This window comes from Zonotrichia albicollis, chromosome 12, assembly GCF_047830755.1.
Source record: "Zonotrichia albicollis isolate bZonAlb1 chromosome 12, bZonAlb1.hap1, whole genome shotgun sequence".
Classification (NCBI taxonomy): Eukaryota; Metazoa; Chordata; class Aves; order Passeriformes; family Passerellidae; genus Zonotrichia; species Zonotrichia albicollis.
The window spans coordinates 530,852-551,058 of NC_133830.1; the positions used below are offsets into that span (position 1 = coordinate 530,852).

The 20,207-nt window shown below is 54.1% G+C and overlaps 1 protein-coding gene across 2 annotated transcripts in view; it reads left to right on the plus strand.

The window, feature by feature from the left end:
- SRGAP3 (SLIT-ROBO Rho GTPase activating protein 3) overlaps nucleotides 1–20,207 on the plus strand; it is a 64,861-nt gene that overhangs the window by 26,805 nt on the left and 17,849 nt on the right. For both annotated transcript variants that reach the window (XM_074550272.1, XM_074550273.1), the window contains exons 2-6: nucleotides 1,184–1,376; nucleotides 3,736–3,898; nucleotides 8,993–9,055; nucleotides 13,986–14,171; nucleotides 15,544–15,672. In XM_074550272.1, coding sequence (XP_074406373.1) covers nucleotides 1,184–1,376; nucleotides 3,736–3,898; nucleotides 8,993–9,055; nucleotides 13,986–14,171; nucleotides 15,544–15,672 — 734 coding nt within the window. The remainder of the gene's footprint in view (nucleotides 1–1,183; nucleotides 1,377–3,735; nucleotides 3,899–8,992; nucleotides 9,056–13,985; nucleotides 14,172–15,543; nucleotides 15,673–20,207) is intronic.

The following is a 20,207-nucleotide window of genomic DNA, read 5'->3' on the forward strand; positions in this document are numbered from 1 at the left end:
TGCAGCTGCCCCTGCAGCCAGCTCAGCCCAATTGTTCTCGGTTTGAATAGATTTTCCTATGGTCTAGTCTCATTTTCGCTCTCCCTTCAGTTCTGCACACGCCCTCCTGCAGAGCTCAGCTGTGCTCCAGGGAGAGTGAGCAGCTCCTGCACAGGCTCCTGGCCAGGTGCACTTCACAGAGCTGCAGAAACCCTGCCCGGGGTTGGGAGGAGTTGAGGAGGGATATTTGCATCACATCCTGTGCCACAGGTGCTGTGTGGCTTCTCTTGCAGACAGGGCAAGGGGTCTGGCTGTGCCCGTGAGCAGCTCTCCCTTCCCTGCCTGTCTTGCTGGGATCAGCATCCCCCGAGTGGCGGTTTTGCACTGAGGGGCTGGGTTCTGACAGTGCCAGGCAGGGCCGGCACTGGAGCCCAGCTGTTCCTGCAGTGCTGTTCCTGCAGGATGCAGCAGGGACCAGGTGCTGTCCCAGGTGTTGCAGGAGGCACCAGCTGCCCGAGGAGCCCATCCCACACTCCACAGGCACCTCCGGTGCTGCTGAGCCCACCTGGGGAAAGGTCATAGGGGATGCAGTGTGTGTCTGTCCTGGTGTCTGAAGGCCCTCAGGGGAAAGCAAATAAACATAGAACAGATGAAACCTTTGGTGTTTCTGAGCCGGGATTTGGAGGGTGTGAAAGACTTTTTAAGCCTTTGAGCCAAAGCTGGGTTGGATTTGTTGTTAAACCGGCAGTGCAGGGGAATGGGGTGAGAGAAGGGTGCATGGCAGCGCCGGCTTCCTTAAGGTCACTGCTGGCTGTCTTGAAGGTATTCGCATGGACATTTATCAAGAAATAAAATGTTAGTTTATATGAGAATAGTGTGTGATTTCAGGTAGTACCAGACAGATAGAAATATGGTTTTCTGGTTTCAAAAGGCAATTGAGAGCTCTGGGGTTGGTCTCAGTGTGGTAAGACTGTTTGTTTTGACAAAGAATAAGGTTTAATGTGAGGCTGGTCGGTGGCACTGCTCTGCTCTCTCTTGGGCAGCAGATCCCGTGGCCTTATTGAGCCTGAATTCTCTGGGTGAATTCAGGGCCTGGAGGGAGCTCCAGCAGAGCTGTGCTGTTGGCTCTGGGACAAGGGAGGAGAACCCTCCTGGCCCGTGTCCGTAGCTGATGTCTTGTTCCTGTCCTGTGCTGTGCCTGCAGAGATCCGAACGCAGCTGGTGGAGCAGTTCAAATGCCTGGAGCAGCAGTCGGAGTCGCGGCTGCAGCTGCTGCAGGACCTGCAGGAGTTCTTCCGCAGGAAGGCCGAGATCGAGCTGGAGTACTCGCGCAGCCTGGAGAAGCTGGCCGAGCGCTTCTCCTCCAAGATCCGCAGCTCCAGGGAGCACCAGTTCAAGTGAGTGGCGGGTCCCGGGGCAGGGCTGCTGTGGGCGCTGGGGTTACTCTGTGCGTCGCGGTCCTAAAGCAGAGTGAAGTCACATCAGCCAGGACCTCGTCTGTCTCGTCCCTGTGGGGCTCACAGAAGGAACATTTGCACGTTTGTCTGTCCAAGACTTCCACCACAGCATCGCTGACCTGTGCTGCGTGAATTGCACTTCCTGAGCAATAAAATAAAATAGGAACTGGGGACTGGGAAGGAATCAAACCCCTTGATTTTTTGAAGGGTCATGAATTCAGCCACTGATTTGATTGTGCAGATAGTGGTGGGCCTGGTCTATAGCCCTGGTTTTTGTGTGTAGCCCAGTCAGCAGCTGTCCAGGTGCTGTGTGTTTCATGCAGGCTCACTGGCAGGCTCAGGGTTGGAAGCAGTTTCTGGAAATGGAGTTTACTGCACTTTATTTGCAATAAAGTATGTGCTTTTTCTGTGCTTAGCCGTATGGTGTTGGAGGGAGGCAGATCCTTAGTGGAAATATTGTGAAACAAAGCTTTGAAGTAGGAAATATGAACTGAGTCCTGGGATTGTGTGAGAATCAAACCAGTGATGCAATTGTGAAATCCATGAATATGTAAATATGTGTTTTCAAAAGCAGCTTCTTTTCAGTTTAACCACACTTGTAAGCTTGGCTAAACCAGAAAATATCTGAAAAAATAGAAAGACAAACAACCTTGACTCAGAATTTCATTTTGGAGATGGCTGCTCTGTGGTGAGGATACTGGCTTGTGCCATTCTGCTGGCTGGTGACCTCAAGGCCCTGTGGAGGCCACTGCCCCTCGCACCTGGGGGCTGCTCCCTGCTCCCCGTGTGTGCCGGGCCAGAGGGGCCCAGCTGGGCTCTGTGGGGCCACGCTTGGTGCTCGTGCTGGGCTTGGCAGCTGCTCGGGGTTGTTGTGTCCCCTGCCACAGGCAGCTCTCCTGGTGGTGTTGGGGGTGCGGGGTCTCACTGGGCAGCACGGGCAGTGCAGGACCTGTGCCTGGCAGGATGAGTGCCCAGTACCCAGCAGGCTGTGTGCCCTGTGCCCGGCAGGTTGTGTGTGCTCTGTGCCCGGCAAGCTGTGTGCCCTGTGCCTGGCAGGCTGTGTGCCCAGTGCCCGGCAGGCTGTGTGCCCAGTGCCCGGCAGGTTGTGTGTGCCCTGTGCCCGGCAAGCTGTGTGCCCTGTGCCTGGCAGGATGTGTGCCCAGTGCCCGGCAGGCTGTGTGCCCTGTGCCCAGCAGGATGTAGGGACTATGCCCAGCAGGATGTGTGTGCCCAGTGCCCAGCAGGCTGTGTGTGCCCTGTGCCCAGCAGGCTGTGTGTGCCCTGTGCCCGGCAGGATGTGTGCCCAGTGCCCGGCAGGATGTGTGCCCTGTGCCCAGCAGGATGTGTGTGCCCAGTGCCCAGCAGGATGTAGGGACTATGCCCAGCAGGCTGTGTGCCCTGTGCCCAGCAGGCTGTGTGCCCAGTGCCCGGCAGGTTGTGTGTGCCCTGTGCCCGGCAGGCTGTGTGCCCAGTGCCCAGCAGGCTGTGTGCCCAGTGCCCAGCAGGATGTGTGTGCCCAGTGCCCGGCAGGATGTGTGTGCCCAGTGCCCAGCAGGATGTAGGGACTATGCCCAGCAGGATGTGTGTGCCCTGTGCCCAGCAGGATGTGTGCCCGGTGCCCAGCAGGATGCAGGGGCTGTGCCCAGCACAGTCTGTGCCCGTGTGCACAGCACTGGGACCGTGTGGCAGCACTGGCAGCGTGGAGCCAGGTGCTGCTCCTGGCTGCTCTCCTTGCAGCTCCTGAGCCCGAGCTCTCCACCTTTGCCTCCCTGGGCCACAGTGTTTGTCCCTGTCTCTGTTTCTGCCAGTGGTGTCTGTGAAAGTCTCTCAGCTGGAACTGTGCCCTTTGTTGCAGATGAAACTCATGTCCTTCAGTTCAGTGGCCAAAGGCTGCAGCTGCTGTTCAGTGCCTTTCACAGAGCCTGGGCTTTGCCTGCTCGCTGCCCTTCTCCTCACCAGCCCCAGGCTCTTCACAGTCTGTTTCTTCCTCTAACCCCTGGTGATTTTTTTCCTGTTTCAGCCACAAGAGCAGTGATTTTTGCTGTTACATTGCTAAATCCTATTTATTCCATATTACTAAATCCCATTTAATCTGTTTACTCAGTCTCTCTGGTGTGAGGCTTTACTGCTGTCTTATGCCAGGCTCTGCTGCTGGTGAGGAGATTCACTGGAAGCCCCGAATCCCAGTGGCTGTGTGCAGGGCAGGGAGGTGATGTGCCCACAGCGTTCATTTGAAAATGGGTGCCTTTTTGACGTGTTCACCTGCCCTTTTTGATTTTACTTTTCCACGATTCTCTAGGAAAGATCAGCACCTGCTGTCCCCTGTGAACTGCTGGTACCTGGTTCTGACGCAGACGCGTCGGGAGAGCCGAGACCACGCCACGCTGAACGACATCTTCATGAACAATGTCATCGTGCGGCTGTCCCAGATCAGCGAGGATGTCATCAGGCTCTTCAAAAAGGTGACTGGGCAGCCCTGCTTCATGAGCCTCCATCCTGGCATTTGTGTCTGAAATAGAATTGTTATCGATGTTGCAGAGCAAACCTTGCAAGGGACTGTCCCTAAAAGTCGTTCCAGGTATTATTTATCCTGGAGTTTGAGGGAAACTGAGATCTAGACCTGTCACGTCTGGAGTGTGAGGTGTGACCTGGTGCTCAGTGTCAGTGCCAGAGAAGGGAGAGGTGGAAACAGGCTGACTTCTTCCCAAGACTCTCTGGAGGGCTTCAGGGAGCAGGTCAGAGCAGGCGTGTTGGGATGCTCAGGAGCAGGATGACAGCTGTGAGGCAGTGCAGGAAAGGAGCCTGTGCTTCCTGGGGCCAGAGCCATGCCTCAGAAATTCAGTGGAGCTATTTCCAGGAGCCAGAGATTGTCATTAGCAGGTTGTGGGGCCTTCACTGGAAAAGGGCCTTAGCTGAAATTCTTGAAAAGCTGTTGAAGAGTAGAGAGGGGTTGTTTTCTGGATTAATGATTAGTTAAAAGGCAGGAAAAAAGAAAAGGAGACTTCCAGCGCAGTTCCTAATAAATTATTTGGAAAAAGCCTGAACAGTAAGATGACAAAATCTGCTGATGATACAGAATTATTAATGATAACCAAATTAAAAAGGAGCGTCAGAGACTTCTGAGAATCACACAGTCAGGTGGACCAGAGCTGTTCATTGAAGGTGAGGAGTGTGGTAAGAGCACCAAGAGTCCCAGCAGAGGGTAGGCTTTGTGGCCTTGTTTCCATCAGGGGACTGTAGTGAGGGAGCAGGGTGAGCCACAGGGCACCTGCCTTCCAGCAGGAGAAGGCTCATAATCAGGGCTTATCTTGAAATTTCAGCCTGACTGGAGAATAAATTTCATGTGATATTTTTATGGCCAGTTTCCTCTAGTTTATAGATCTGACCTAGAAATTAAACTGCAAGGTCAGGTTTGTGTTGGCTGATTTGATGTGGGATATCATCCCTTTTCCTGTTCTCCTGCCCTCCAGAAATGGAGATACTTGGTAGATGTTGGTTAGTCCAGTGCTGTCTCAAAATGTTCCTCCCATTCACATTTTGCTCTGAACTGGTTTTTGAGATTTATATTTAAACTGTGTTTCTGCTTTCCTTGTCTATGTCTGGGGATGATGTGTCTCGTTTGGAAACACAGGACAAATTCAGCCAGCTTGCAAACAAGGGCGTATATTGAGTGTTCTAAGTGTTCTGGTGTCCAGTCTGGCTTTGAGTGTGGTGGGTAAAGCCCTCCAAGGGGGCCAGGCTGTCTGAGGCTGCTGGCACATAACCTGGCTGCAGAAGGGTTAAAGCAGTCGTGGTTCAGCTGCTGCATGTGCTGGAGATTGCTCTTTGATGGTAAATTAGAGTAACATTTTTTTCCAGAAATGTCACTTTTAATTCCTCCCATCTAGAGTTTATTAATGGCCTGTGACACGCTGCGGGGACATGGGGAGCCAGGAGGTTTTGTGTTTCCTGCCCTCATTATGTAAATGTGCACAGTCCCTAGGAAGGGTGGGGAGGGCTCAGGGGTGCAGGGTGAGCATAACCAAGGAGCAATTGCTCAGCACGTGGTAATCTGCCTGGAGAGATGTGGGTGCTGAGCTGCTCCACCCAGTGTGCTCCTGTCCCTGAACAAGCAGTTTGTCCCTCTCCACCCCAGTGTCCTCCTGTCCCTGAACAGGCAGTTTGTCCCTCTCCACCCAGTGTCCTCCTGTCCCTGAACAGGCAGTTTGTCCCTCTCCACCCAGTGTCCTCCTGTCCCTGAACAGGCAGTTTGTCCCTCTCCACCCCAGTGTCCTCCTGTCCCTGAACAGGCAGTTTGTCCCTCTCCACCCCAGTGTCCTCCTGTCCCTGAACAGGCAGTTTGTCCCTCTCCATCTCAGTGTCCTCCTGTCCCTGAACAGGCAGTTTGTCCCTCTCCACCCCAGTGTCCTCCTGTCACTGAACAGGCAGTTTGTCCCTCTCCACCCCAGTGTCCTCCTGTCCCTGAACAGGCAGTTTGTCCCTCTCCACCCCAATGTGCTCCTGTCCCTGAACAGGCAGTTTGTCCCTCTCCACCCAGGTGTCCTGGCACACTCAAACCCAGGGTGAGGCACCCATTGCCAGGCCGGTGTTTGCTCCACTCTGACCTTCTGCTGTGCAGAGGGAAGGAAGTATGATGCTTCTTCCAGGTATGGGACACAGGAAATTACATGTTTGAGACAGAGCATTGCTATGTCCAAAATAAGGGTGCTGGCTTATTCCCCAGTGTGGGATTTAATTATGTGCTGCAAGAGTGAATTTAATTACAGCCCATGCTGCTTTGTCCTGGATGGAGGTTGGATGAAGAAGCAGTGTCTGGATGGCAGCTCTTGTCTTTGTCTTGGAGGTCCATTGCCAGTCATCCATGCTGCTGCTGCCCCAGACTTTGTTAGCATGGCAGGAGTTTTAATAAATTGCTAACTTGAAGTCACTGCTGTCTCAGTGAGCAGCTGTGGGTTTTAGGAGGAATGTGAGGCATAAAGGAAGCACCTGAATTGTAGTTCAGGTTTTGTGGATGGTCCCAGGAACTGGAATGATGTTTGGGTGGTGTCCCCTGTCAGTACACAAATATAATTTCTCCATTGGAGAAAGGGAAGGCAGCAGGCTTGGAGGAGAGGCAAGTCCTTCAGCTTGGAGGAGGCTGCAGCATCCTCACTGCCCTCTGGATGCTGGGAGCCTCCCAGTGGTGCTGCAGCCCCTTTGCAGCAGGGGCCAGGTGTTGGGTTAGTGTCTGCAAGCAGTCGGCCCTTTGACTGTGCTCCCCACCCGTGGCTGCCTGTGCAGGTGTAGCTCATGGAGCAACAACTGAGCCTCTTTGTGTTGCTCTATTTCGGAGTCTGAAATTGGGTTTGAAAATTACAGCTCTGTGGCCCTGCCCTGCATGCTGCAGGAAATCTGGGGCAGAGGCAGAGCTGCAGCTCAGCCTGGCCACAGCTGCTGCCACCAGCCTGTCCTGCCCTGTGCTGTCCTGCCCTGTCCTGCCCTGTGCTGTGCTGTCCTGTCCTGTCCTGCCCTTGGGAAGCCTTGGCCTGGGCCGGACCCTGGCAGCATGGATGGCTGCAGGGTGCCTGTGACCCTGCAGGCTGTGGGCTCCAAGCCCTGTTTGGAGACCCTGACTGCAATAACTCACATTAGAATCACAGAATGGTTTGGGTTTGAAAAGCTCTCTGGGACCATGGAGTCCAACCCTTCCCACAGCACTGCCAAGGCCACCACTAACCCATGTCCCCAAGTGCCACATCCACACAGCCTTTAAATTCCTCCAGGAATGGAGAAGAAATTTTTTCCAAATATTCAACCTAAACCTCCCTGGTACAACTTGAGGCTGTTTTCTCTTGTCCTGTCCCCTGGCCCCCACCTGGCTGCACCCCCTGTCAGGGAGCTGAAGAGAGTGAGGAGGTCCCCAGACATCTTTGGGCTGTGTCTGGGCCATGGACATGTGTCACAGCTCTGTTGTGAATTAAGCCCAGTGAGGTTTTTGGGCGCAGTGATGACCATCCCTGTTGGTGGGCAGGGCACAGGGACTGGGCTCCAGTCCACACGAGGGTTCCTGGTGGCCCTGGGCCTCCACTGGGGTCCAGCCTTGTGCTCACTGGCATCATCCTGGCACCTCCCTGGTGCCCATGGGGTGGGAGCAGTGTGCTCAGTCAGGCCCTGAGGATGGGGCTGGCCCAGGTGCCCTGGCACCAGCTCAGACACACCGTGCTTACTGGGTGGGACTGTCACCCTGTAGACTCCTTGCTTCAGGCTCTAAGTCTAACTTCTAATAATCTAGATTAAGCTGTCAAAGTCGTTAGGTTGTCCCATTGACTGGAATTAGAGGACCTTTCTGTGCTGAGGGCTTCTCTCATCACCCAGCCTGCTGGAATGTTGTTTTCCCTGCCCACGTGCACAAAACTTCCTGGAGTTATTTGAGGAAATCTGGGAGAAACTGCTCAGTGTTGTTTTGGTTTGGTTTAGGGGAGGGAGGAGGGGGTGTCTATACTTAGTTTAAACACATCTTGAAGCTGTAATAAGTATTTCCTAGCCAGGAAGATTGCACGGAGAGATTTGTGGTGCCATTAGAGGCAGGCAGGAGAGCGGTGTGAGCGCATCCCAGCTCCTGCAGCTGCTGGGGCTGGTTTGATGTGCAGCCAAGCCCCAGTGCTGTGGCCTCTCCATGAAGGGCCGTGTCCATGCTCTGGGAGGCTGGCAGCTGCAGCTGCCTCATCCTGCCTGGCAAGGAAAGGGAAAACACAGCCTGATATTGGCATTTCAGCAGACAGGAGGATGCCAGGAGTTCCTCACTGGCACTGAGTGTCTCCTCAGCTGGCTGAACTTTGGCTGCTGCTGTTGTGAAACTGGACACTTCATTATATAACTGTGGTGCAGCTATTTTGTAATGTCCCTTTTCATGCTTTGGTTGACTCGGGTCAGAATAGTGAAAATGAGCTACTGAGGAGGAGCTGGGGGCTGGGTCATGGCCAAGGGAATTGTGAACCTGGGATGCCAGTGCTGGGGAGCCCTGGTGGTCTTTGCTCTGAAACACCAGCGTTGGCTGCAATTGCAGGTCCAGCAGCAGATGTGTTTAATCACAGAGCAGCAGAGTTTTCAGATCAAGACAGATCGATGGGTGATGCTGTGGGGCTGGGGAATGCCAACCTAGGGCACACAAATGGCTGGTGAATGATGTACACCCTGCCAGTCTGAAAGTGAATCTGTGTCAGACCCCAAACTGGGGACAGTGATGTGTGTTATACCCACATGGGGAGTTGGCTGTGGGCTGGGAATGAATTTTACCAGTGGAAGGGCAAAGCAGTATTGCCTGTAATTTTAGATTCATCTGTTTTGCAGGGTAAATAGGTTAAATTGTATGAAATTCCTCCTCATGGTCTCTGAAACCCAGTTTGGGTGATCCATGGGCAAACATCAACCTCAAATGAATACACAGTCACTCTGAAACTTCATGAGACTTTGCTGTGCTGTGCTTTCATGTTTATGATTCCTCTGAAATGTATTTTCATTTTAGATCTGCATGTTTTGAGCATAACAGTCTCGCCTCTCTTGTTTTTGTCTTGCAGAGCAAGGAGATTGGCCTCCAGATGCACGAGGAGCTCCTGAAAGTCACCAATGAGCTCTACACGGTGAGCACTGACCCATCCCACCGTTCCCCAGCCTGGGGAGCACAGACATTTGTGAGAGCCAGTCTGAGGAGGCTCTGCCCTGGCTGTCCTGCAGCGGGGCCCATTCCTCCCCTCCATCCTTTGGGAGATCCTCTCTCCTCACTGGGGGTGGCAGTGCCGGAGGCCAGGGGCTGGGTCCTGGTGCCCAGCTGCTTCCCTGGAGCCTGGGGGGCTGTGTGGGTGTGATCCAGTCGGATCCTTGTGCCTGCAGTGCCCTCACCTGCTGGGGCTGTTTGATCCACTCAGATCCCTGTGCCTGCAGTGCCCTCACCTGCTGGGGTGTGATCCACTCAGATCCCTGTCTCTGCAATGCTGTCACCCCGGGGCCGTGTGGGTGTGATTCAGTCAGATCCCTGTGCCTGCAGTGCCCTCACCTGTTTGGGTGTGATCCACTCAGATCCCTGTGTCTGCAATGCCCTCACCTGCTGGGGCTCGGGCTCCACGTCCCCTTCTGGCCCTGCTGACGCCCTGGGTTGGTGATTTCCAGGCACCAGTGGCTCTGAGCTGGCCTCGTTGTCTGTTGGACGCCTCCCCGCCCCTGTGAGCCCTGGGGGGATGGCTGAGCTCCACCTTCTGCTGGGGAATGCAGAAAACTTGTGGCTCATGGGGGAGCTTCTGCCCCAGGAGCGCTTTGGCTGCAGAGCTGTCTGTGCCTCCCAGGGAGATCATGTGCTGTTAGTCAGGACACGGCTCTTCAGGCAGGTTTTCATAGCAGAGTAGTAAAAGTCTTTGTGTTGCTTCTGCCTCTTGCCCTGTAGCAAGTGTTTTTATAAAAAAATATTTTATTTGTGGTTTAGGAGCAACAAAACCATATAAAGTCTGCCTTTTGTTGGAAAATTGAGATAATATATTTGCTTTCTTTGGTTGTATCTGTGACTGGTACATAAATAATGCTGCAGTAGGTTTATTCCTAAACAATCATTCTATTTCATCTTTTTGAAAAACTGGCCTAAACAACAGAGCATGAATGATTGTATTTGAAATTTCTGCCATAAATCTCCTCTTAACAGGTTGGTTCCTGCACTGGCTGCTGAAGGATTTGATTGTTGTGAGACCTGCAGCGTGGGTGGACAGCAGATCAGATTAAAAAGCCCGTGTGAGATTTGGGAGTGCGTTGTTGATGGTTGAATGTCACAAGCTGTGTTAGGGGTGGTGACTAATTAGGATTAATTACAGCAGCAGCATGACAGATGCACAGCAAGGAAGGGCTGACAAGGCTGCATAGCTGTGGAGAGCCTGCTCTGAGCCCACCAGGGGACAGGGCCGTCCCTGGGGCATGCTGGGGTCAGCACTGTGCTGAGCTCCCACTGCAGGCCGTGACCAGGGGGAGCACAGGGTGGCTCTGCTCGTCCTCACAGGAGCTGAGACTGCTGCCACTCACTGCCCTGCTGCGTGTGCTGAGCAGAGCAGGCTGGAATGGTGAAACAAACTGCTTTGAATGGGAAACGGGGGCAGCTGGAGGAGCTGTGTGTTTGCGCTCAGCCTTGCTGCTGAGGTGACACACTGGCTGTGCCATGCAGGCAGGGGGAGCAGGGAGGGGACATACTGCACAAGCATGGAGAAAGGGCTGTGGGGCACTCGGGGCCACCTCACGCGTGCTTGGTGCCAGCAGCTCCTGCTCAGAGCTCGGTTCCTGAGCCAGCAGGTGAACAGACCCAGCTGGCCCCGCTCGGGGCTCTGGGGGTGCCTGGGGCCACCGTGGGGCTCAGTGCTGCTGTGTGTGCTCTGTGCCCACGCTGGTGCCCACGAGCAGCACGGGAGCTGTGCCTGCTGGCAAAGCCACACACGGGGCAGGGGCCTGGCTCACAGGGCACCAGGCTGAGCTGTGGCAGAATTGTCACTTTGCTGTCACACAGGGAAGGTGATTTTCTTGCCTCTGGCCAGGCCTTTACCCACAACTCATCCATGCCCTGGCAAGGCTGCTTTTTAAGCCTCTCCAAGGGGAATTCTGTGCACTGGGTGGAAACTTCAATTTTTTACAGGCTTCTCAGGCATTCACTGTCTCAAACTTAAGCCAAAACAACCGCATTGATTTTAACTCAGTCTTGTTGCTGTTCTGATGCAAGTCACCCTGTGGAGTCTGGATGGAGAGAACCAAAGCCACACTGATTTTAATCAGAATGGAAGTGGATGACTTTCATTCTGAAGTGGAGATGCTTATGAATGGTTTTGTGCAGAAATAGTTCAGCTGTGAGTTGAAACCAGCTTTGTCCCTTTGGTTCCTCCTTATGGATTCCAGAGAGAGGTACCAGCTGGAGCTGGTAAAGGCAGAAGGCTGAGGGGGCCTGAGCTGTACCTGACACGGTCCCCCCATTTCTGCTGTGGCTCCTCTGCTGGGTCAGAACCTTGGGCACGAGCTGTTGAGGAGAACAAAGCCCTCGTAGCTGGAGACTGCCAGCAGTGCCATTTATGGCCGGTATTTTGGCAACAGCCTTTATCCAGAACATGTAATTAATATGGAAAACACAACTCGTGTTGTTAAATAACTAATGAACATTGGAACATATTTTTCCTCCTTGGCTGCAGCTAATTAACTGATTTGCAGGAAGGATCCCCGGGACGCAGCTGTGGCAGTTTGTCTTTGTGTCACAGCCCTGCGGGCCAGGGACAGCCTGATCTGATTGCAGGCACCGAGGTGGCACCAGGGAATTGCAGATCAGGGCTGATTGCTGCACTGCAGCCTGGCCCCGGCCAAAATCAAGGCAGATAGAAACAGAAATATGCTCTGAATTTCCAAGAGTGAGCTGTGTGTCAGGGCAGCTGGTGAGGAGCACAGTGAGTTGTTTAAGGTGTCTGTTTTGGTTGGGTAACTGTCCCATAACCTTTAGATTTCACAAACCCCGGCAGTTTGGAGCCCTGATACTCGTTGGGTTTCTCTGTCATGTTGTGTCAGGGCCTCTCTGTGTGCTGCAGAAACCTTTCCTCTTACTGCCTGCAGCCCTGGTGTGCAGCACTTTGCTTTCCACTGCCCTCTGTGTGTTCACAAAAAGATGTAGGTGGTGAGGATGAGGAGGGCTCAGCGAAACCCTCTGGTCTTTCTCTTTAAGAAAAGCCCAGGAATCATCTGGTTTATGTGTGTCCTGTGACATTCACTGCAGAAAAGGCAGTTTGAAATATGTGGCTGGAATCTGTGTTAAGAATCTGCAAGGTTTGGAGATGCAGCAGCTCAGGGCCAAGCAGGAGCCTTTGCTCACTGCCCCTTGCCTGTCCCTGTGCATTGGGGTGTCCCTGCACATTGGGGTGTCCCTGCACATTGGGGTGTCCCTGCACATTGAGGTGTCCCTGGCATTGGGGTGTCCCTGCACATTGGGGTGTCCCTGGCACTGGGGTGTCCCTGGCACTGGGGTGTCCCTGCATTGGGGTGTCCCTGGCACTGGGGTGTCCCTGGCACTGGGGTGTCCCTGCACACTGGGGTGTCCCTGCACATTGGGGTGTCCCTGCACATTGAGGTGTCCCTGGCATTGGGGTGTCCCTGGCACTGGGGTGTCCCTGGCACTGGGGTGTCCCTGCATTGGGGTGTCCCTGGCACTGGGGTGTCCCTGGCATTGGGGTGTCCCTGCACACTGGGGTGTCCCTGCACTGGGGTGTCCCTGCACTGGGGTGTCCCTGCACACTGGGGTGTCCCTGCACACTGGGGTGTCCCTGCACACTGGGGTGTCCCTGTGCATTGGGGTGTCCCTGTGCACTGGGGTGTCCCTGCGCATTAGGGTGTCCCTGCGCATTGGGGTGTCCCTGGCACTGGGGTGTCCCTGGCACTGGGGTGTCCCCGCATTGGGGTGTCCCTGCGCATTGGGGTGTCCCTGCAGCACCAGGTTTGTGCACTCTGAAGGGCGTTGGGAGCCTGCTTTGGCTGAGGGCTGTGCATGGCAGGAGGAGGGGTCCTGCAGCTCAGCCTGACTGCTCCAAGTCAAACACTCCTGTGTCCTGCTGGCAGCTGAGGAAAGCTGTGTTTGCTTCATTAAGCTGTGTGTAAAAATCCCCTGCCTTTGGGGGTTCCTGCTCTGCTTTAACCCTTGGGCCTCAGGCAGCGTGTCCCAGCGTGTCCCAGTGTGTCCCAGCCTGTCCCAGCCTGTCCCAATGTGTGGCAGCCCTGCTGAGGCTGATTGCAGTGAGCAGTCAGGCACTGTGTGCTGTGTCAAGGCAATGTGAGATAAACCACCCACATCCCGAAGGGAGATGATAGAAGGGGACAGTGTGACTAAAGGCATAAAGACAGAGGAGCAGATGTGTCCCTCTTGCCAGCTCCATTAAAATGATCCAGTGTGCCCTTTGGGCTCTTGTTTCTGAAAGGGAAGGTTGTGCTGGAAGTTTTGCCTGTAGAGTGTTCCAGGATCAGCCATCCCTCCTGGATCTGGAATGTGAAGGAGAAGGTGCTGCTGCACCTGTCCTGGCCCTGCCTGTGCCTGCTGCTGGCAGCAAGGGGAGGATGAGGTGGTGACAGGAGACAAACCCCATTTCTGCCTGGGGATTGCAGCTCCTCCACTTCTGGGTGGTTCTGCTCTCTGGGTGGCACAGCAAGGGCTGTCTGATGGCTTAGCAAGTGCAAGTGTAGGAACAGGGGTTAGGTCAAAAGGGAGTTCAGAGTGACTGTGGCCTCCCTCAGAGTCACTGGACCCTTATCCCAGCTGCAGAGCTCTGAGGTTATCCCTGATTTCCCTGCTGGCAGGCACACGGTGCTCTGCCTGCAGCTGTGTGCTGGGTCGTGTCCCCCCAGTGGGACTGGGTGCCATCACAGCTCTGAGGCCAGCCTGGAGCCTCTAGAAGTGGGGCTGGGATTCATCTCTGAAGCTTTCCTCCCCACTCTGTTCCTCAGTGCCCCCACGGCCCCTCTGCCCTGCCCAGGGGCTGCAGGTGACCGTGGGAGGGGGCTCATGACCTCCTGTGTCTGCAGGTGATGAAGACCTACCACATGTACCACGCAGAGAGCATCAGCGCCGAGAGCAAGCTGAAGGAGGCAGAGAAGCAGGAGGAAAAGCAGTTCAACAAGTCGGGGGACATCAGTGTGAACCTGCTGCGACACGAGGACCGGCCGCAGCGGCGCAGCTCCGTCAAGAAGATTGAGAAGATGAAGGAGAAGGTGGGTGAGAGGGAGGGAAGAGGGAGCTGGGCTGAGGCTGGGGCTCCCTGCAGGCAGCAGGGGTTGGCTTCAGCCTTGTCCTTGTCTGTGAGGCCATTCCTGTATCTCTGGGAAGGGTGAGGAAGGCTGATGTGCTGCTGGAGGCAGCCCAAGGAGGCATCACAGGTGTCATCGCTGCTCCTGCCTGTGGAGGAGGGCCAGGAGCAGTTCTGGAGGAGGCGTGCCAGGGACAGGCAGTGCAGCCCTGGACGGGTGCTGGAGCTGCACAGGAGCCACGTGGAGCCCCCAGGCTGTCTCTGTGCACAGAGCTGAGACAGGCAGCTGGGGGGCCCTGGGGGCGATGGCTGCTGCAGCACAGCGCAGGGAGCGGTGCTGGAGCTGCTTCTCCAGCAGCAGCTCGGCCACGGCGTGCTCGGGGCCTGGCTGTGCCAGCTGGGAGCCCAGAGGCTGTGCTGAGGAGGGCACTGCACCAGGGTACCACACTCAGCGTGGGGATGCACCTTGGGCTGGACAGCAGACCCTGCTCCGGGAGACTGGGGCTTGTCTGGGATGTGTTCTTTAAAGATGGGCTTTTGAAACGAGCAATAGCCTTGGGTTTGCTCAGGAACTGACTCCTGGTAGCAAAAAATGAGTTGGATCTATGAAATAACAGTGTTCTTCCTCTGTAGACTCTCTGGGAGTGAGAGTGCAGTATTTTGATAGATTTGCTAGGCAAAACCCTTTGTGCTGTTCTGGCCTCAGCAAATCCCTGTGACCTCAGGATCTCCACAAGTTTTTGTGTTAATTTTGGAGGAAAGGAGATAGTTTTCCCAGCCAGGGCACCTTTGCTTGCTGGCTCAACCAGGCCTGGGATTTTTCTAACAGTGAACTTCTCAGAAGGGTTAATCTTTTGATTCAGCCTTCAGAGCAGGGATCTGCCTGAGCAGATGTCCCAGATCTGGAGCACATCTGCTTTCCTACAGTTTTGAATTCTGGGTCCTGTTCTGAATTGTGCAGTTTGGGCCTCTGGGCCAGATTCCACTTTGATATGGCTGCACACATCTGGAGCAAGTCCAAACGTATGTCAGCATTTCTGGGGGGGGAAATTTGGCCCTCTGGTTTTGACTGATGCCAAAATCCCCAGCAGCAGCTGTGCTCAGGGGCTCCAAGTACCTCTGAGCAGGATGCACTCATCGTGGCTGGCTGACAGTGCGAGGGGTGTTCAGATGGGATCTCCTCCACCCTGGCAAGGTCCCTGTTTTCATACCAGATACCAAGTTTTAGTAATTACCTCGTCACACCCAGGCTGCAGGGTGCTGTGGGGGTCTGTGGCAGGAGAAACTGTGCCAATACCACCTTGTTTGTGCTCTGACACCGCATTCTGCTTTTTCAGAGACAAGCCAAGTACTCTGAGAACAAGCTGAAGTGTACAAAAGCCAGGAACGACTACCTGCTGAACCTGGCAGCCACCAACGCGGCCGTCAGCAAGTACTACATCCACGACGTGTCGGACCTCATCGACGTGAGTGCCTCCCTGGGCCCCAGCCTGCTGGGCTCCTGACTGCACCCTGTGCTGCTGAGGGGCTGGCTCGGGGGCCTTAGGGGCTTCTTCACTGGGGCTGAAGGTGTCCTGTCAATTGGGTTTGCCTTGGGGCGAGCCAGGGGAGACTGAGGTTTCTGCTTGGCCCATTGGTTACGCTGTGTTTGAGACAGAAATGCTCCCCAAGGTCAGGCACAGCCTTGGCTTTGGTGCTGAACCAGAGGGGTTTTTCTCTCTGCCACTTGGTGACTTTGGTGTGGGTTCAGCACACATGGCAGCGCTGTCCTGGCTGGTGGCAGCGCTGTCCTGGTTGGTGGCAGTGCTGTCCTGGCTGGTGACAGTGCTATCAGGGCTGGTGGCAGTGCTGTCCAGGCTGGTGGCAGTGCTGCCCTCGTTGGTGGCAGTGCTGCCCTCGTTGGTGGCAGTGCTGTCAGGGCTGGTGGCAGCGCTGCCCTCGTTGGTGGCAGCGCTGCCCTCGTTGGTGGCAGCGCTGTCCTGGCTGGTGGCAGCGCTGTCCTGGCTGGGGAAGGCACCTTGGGGCTTTGTCCCGGTGCTCCAGGCAGGGAACAGCCTCAGGGCAGGAACTGCTGGAGGCAGCTTGGTGGCAATGGCAGGAACTGAGCTCTGGTGACTCCTACAAAGAGCTTTGAGATGATTCAGAGAAGGGATTTACCCAGAGAAGGGATTTCTGCTTCTTCTTTTATCGGGCATCCCACAGCGTGTAGATTGCACTGTGCAGTTTCTTCCTGCTGGAGTTGCCTCAGTGAGTGCATAAATAGCTGAGCTTGAAGCACTGAGTTACCATCATTACCATCAGTACAATTTAAAAAGCTGCTTGAGTGTTTACCTCCTTTCCTAGCCCATTAGCATGTAGTTACACTTCTGAGAATTAAAGTAAGTCTAATGCAAATCCCCAATGACTTCAAGATTTTCATATATGATAAAATACTCTTCATTATGTTTTGTTCTCTTTATTATTGAAGATGTGTTAGAAAACAAGTAAGTTGATCTTGGAGACATTTGAATGGCAGGGTATGAGAACACCTCGATTTATCTGCAGGCTTTCTACTTTTGCAGTGCATATTCTTTCTTCTGTTAAATTATTTTTTAAGCAAGAATGACTTCGTTTTGTGGAGATTTTTGAACTTTGATTTTCTGGAGTTTTGCTGAGTTCCATTTTAGTTCTGTCTGTTTATATTATTCTTCCCAACTTTTATTTCCTCACTGACACTTCCTCTGGAGTCAGCAGATGGCATTTCTCCCACATTCCAGAAATCCCTTCAGGGACTTCAGCTAAAGCATCTTTAACATGGAGCAATGAAATTTCCCCAATTACAAAGTCTGTTCACCAAAGAAACAAAATACTGGATGTGTGAGCTGAGCTTGCGTGAGCCACGCTCTGAGCTCGGGGCACACTCTGAGCTCGGGGCACACTCTGAGCCGGGCTGGGCACACTCTGAGCCGGGCTGGGCACTCTCTGAGCTCGGGGCGCACTCTGAGCCGGGCTGGGCACACTCTGAGCCTGCCTGACCTCACTCCTGTGTCTCCTGGCAGCTCCTCCACCATGGAATGGTGAGGGATGCTCCGGGCTGGCTCTCTGGGACACAGGAGAGACAACAGGGCTTGCACGCCCTCCATCTCCAGTACAAATTGCCACGTGCAGCTGCTGATTTCACACAAATGTGAACCATCAGCACACTGCAGAGCCAATTTACCGACGTTTGCCCCAAATCCCAGCTGCCTCAGTGTCATCTCTGGGCACAGCCTTGCCATCACTTGCTCCCTGGGCGTCCCTGCAGAGCCGTGGTGGTGCCAAGGCCGTGCTCCACTCTCCTGCTCTGGCGAGGCCGAGGCCCCAGCTGCTCCAGGAGGGAGGGAAGCCTCCCAGGGCTGCGGCTTAATGAGAGCCGTGAAGCCCATCAGAGGAGCCGTGAAGGGGCGCGGAGCCGTCTGCCCCTCTGTCTCCAGTGGCCTTGTTGTTTTGTCCTAGAAAGGAAGAGAAGAATATAGAGATAGATCAAATTAGCCTTGGACTGTCAGTGCACCACGGGGCCTCCTCCTCGGATGACACGTGCGTCGGTTTAAGCGCCTGGGCTTGTCTCATTACTGTCATTAACTGTGTGACCAAGTTAATCTTTCTGGCCATGTATGCGAAGAGGAGATAAAGCTCCTTATCCGTCCCTCTGGAGTTCTCTGGGAAATGGCTGCAAAATAGTTTGAAGTGGTCACATGAAAGATATCACTGGATTCAGCAGAGAAAATGGAACAGGCAGTTTGCATACAAACTGATCTGCCAAAACGTGTGCAGCCTCCTCTGAGTCCTTCTGGAGCAGTAGCCCACCTCCCTATGGATTAGTGATTGCTGTATCTGAGACAAGCCAGGAAAGGAGGGGAACTCTGAGGAAATTCAGTGTTACGTGGAACTGTGAAATTGCTTGGTCCCTGGCAAAATCAGCTGAGTCAAGTTAGGGAGCAGAAACAACAGCTGAAATAGTTATGCCAGATATCCTCAGTTGGCTTTACTGGCCTGGTTGAGCAGGGCTTGGAGCAACCTGGGCTGGTGGAAGGTGTCGCTGTTCGTGGCAGGGTGGTTGAAATTGGAGAATCTTTAAGGTCTTTCCCAGGGATTCTGTGATTTACTTGCCACACAGCACAGCTCTGGATTTTGCAGCAATGTCAAGAGAGTAGAGGCCAGAAATTAAAAGAAGCATATAATTATTATGTATTATGCGTATAATTAAAAATAGTGCAGAATATTTTTTACAAATAAATAAGGAAAAAAATGCAGAGCAGAGGGAACAGAGCAGAGCAAATGAGTTGGGCTCTTTGTTTGCAGCAGTGCTGGTCCTGTGGAGGCAGGGGCGTTACTGCTGTGCCTGGGATGATAAGGGGCGGCTTGCAGGGCACCCAGGTGTCACTCTGGGGCTCCACTTGCTCAGGTCAAGGCGTGGGGCTGGCTGAGCTCTGTCTTGTGCAGGTTCAGCCTCCCAGATAACAGAGGGGCTCTGTAGCTGGAGCCACAGAGCACTGTGTGCCTTTCCTTCTCCCGGAGCCCAGGAGTGCCCCCTGTGCCGCTCTGGGGTGGGCAGGGGCAGGCACACAGGTGTTTGGCTGCTCCCATGGTGTTTTGGCCACATGTGCTTGCTTGAGCTGCAGGAGCCGGTTTGTTTCTCAGGCTGAGCACTGGGATATTTCCAGCCCTCGCAGGGTGTTACCAGCCGTGATGAATTAATGCTTGGGGAGCTCTGAGCTTGGCAGATGAAAGGCGCTGCGGAAGGGCTGGGATTATTATTTGTGGTTCTAATTTATTTGCCATCAAAGGGATGAGAGGGGTGAGAAAATGCCATTTGTTCTGGGGCTGGGAGCATCGGTTTGAAGTCTTTTTTTTCTTCCTTTTTCTTCTCCCCTCCCCATTGTTGTTCCTCTGGGAATTGCGTGGAAATCCCTGCTCCGTCTTTTCTTCTCTGGGCACCCGTGTGTGAAGCAGCCGTGCTGATCACCAGGGCTTCAAGGGCTGCCATGTGTGCAGGAGGTGCCGCCCTGCTTTCAGGAGCACCTGATTTCTGGGCACTGCAAACCACCGCCGGCTCCGGTGCGAGCCCAGCAGCAAAAAAGGGGAAACATTTCACGTGGAACTTTGTCCTAAAAGCAGCTGGCAATGCCCTGAGCCCCTGTGCTTGGGTTCTGTGCCATGCAGTGCTTTGCCTTGTAAGGCTCGGGTCTGTGTGCTTTGGGAATTCCCACCCTGGAGCAGTGGCACCTGTTTCCTCCTGGTGCTGTTTTGGGTAGCCCAGGCTGTGTGATTTCAGGGCTGGGAGGCGCTGGGAGCGCACAGTGCGTTCCCAGGGCACAGGGCTGTGCTCAGCTGGGCAGGCAGCAGTGCTGCTCCTCCCGAGCGCTGGCACGGGGCCCTGGCCCTGCTCCTGCCCCGGCTCTGTGCAGCCCCTCGGCCGCATTGTTCCAGCTGTGGGGATTCTGTACAAACAGCCTGCAGTGCTCCCATGGGTGCTCATGCTGAAACTGTCTCATGGGAGAGACTTGCAGCACAGACTGAGGATTTGCTCCAAGCAGCAAATGGAAATTCACCCCTTATCTTTTTTGTGTTGCTTGTTGATTTTTTTAAGGCAGGTCTGTGCCAGTCCATGACTGCCCATACTCTCAATTAACGTGATTAGAGGCTAAACAGAAGCAGAATAAATGGAGAGCTGTGACAATTTGATAGTTTTTACAAAATTGCTCATTATTGCACATGGGTTTTCATAGGTTTTAAGGACTAGGAGGGACAGTGGGGCTGGGAATTGATGCAGTGTAGCTTTGCTGCTGCTGGTTTTAGCAGAGGCTGAAGCCAGCACAGCCCTGCCATGATGTGATCTGAGCTGAGCAGTGTCACCTCACATTGGCACCAAGCATGAGATGGCTTCTTGGGTCAGAGCTGCTTGTGGCACCAGCTGAGATTTTGGGCTTCACTTTGAGTTTATCAATATGAATTTCAGGAAGTATTTCTCCACAGAAGGGGT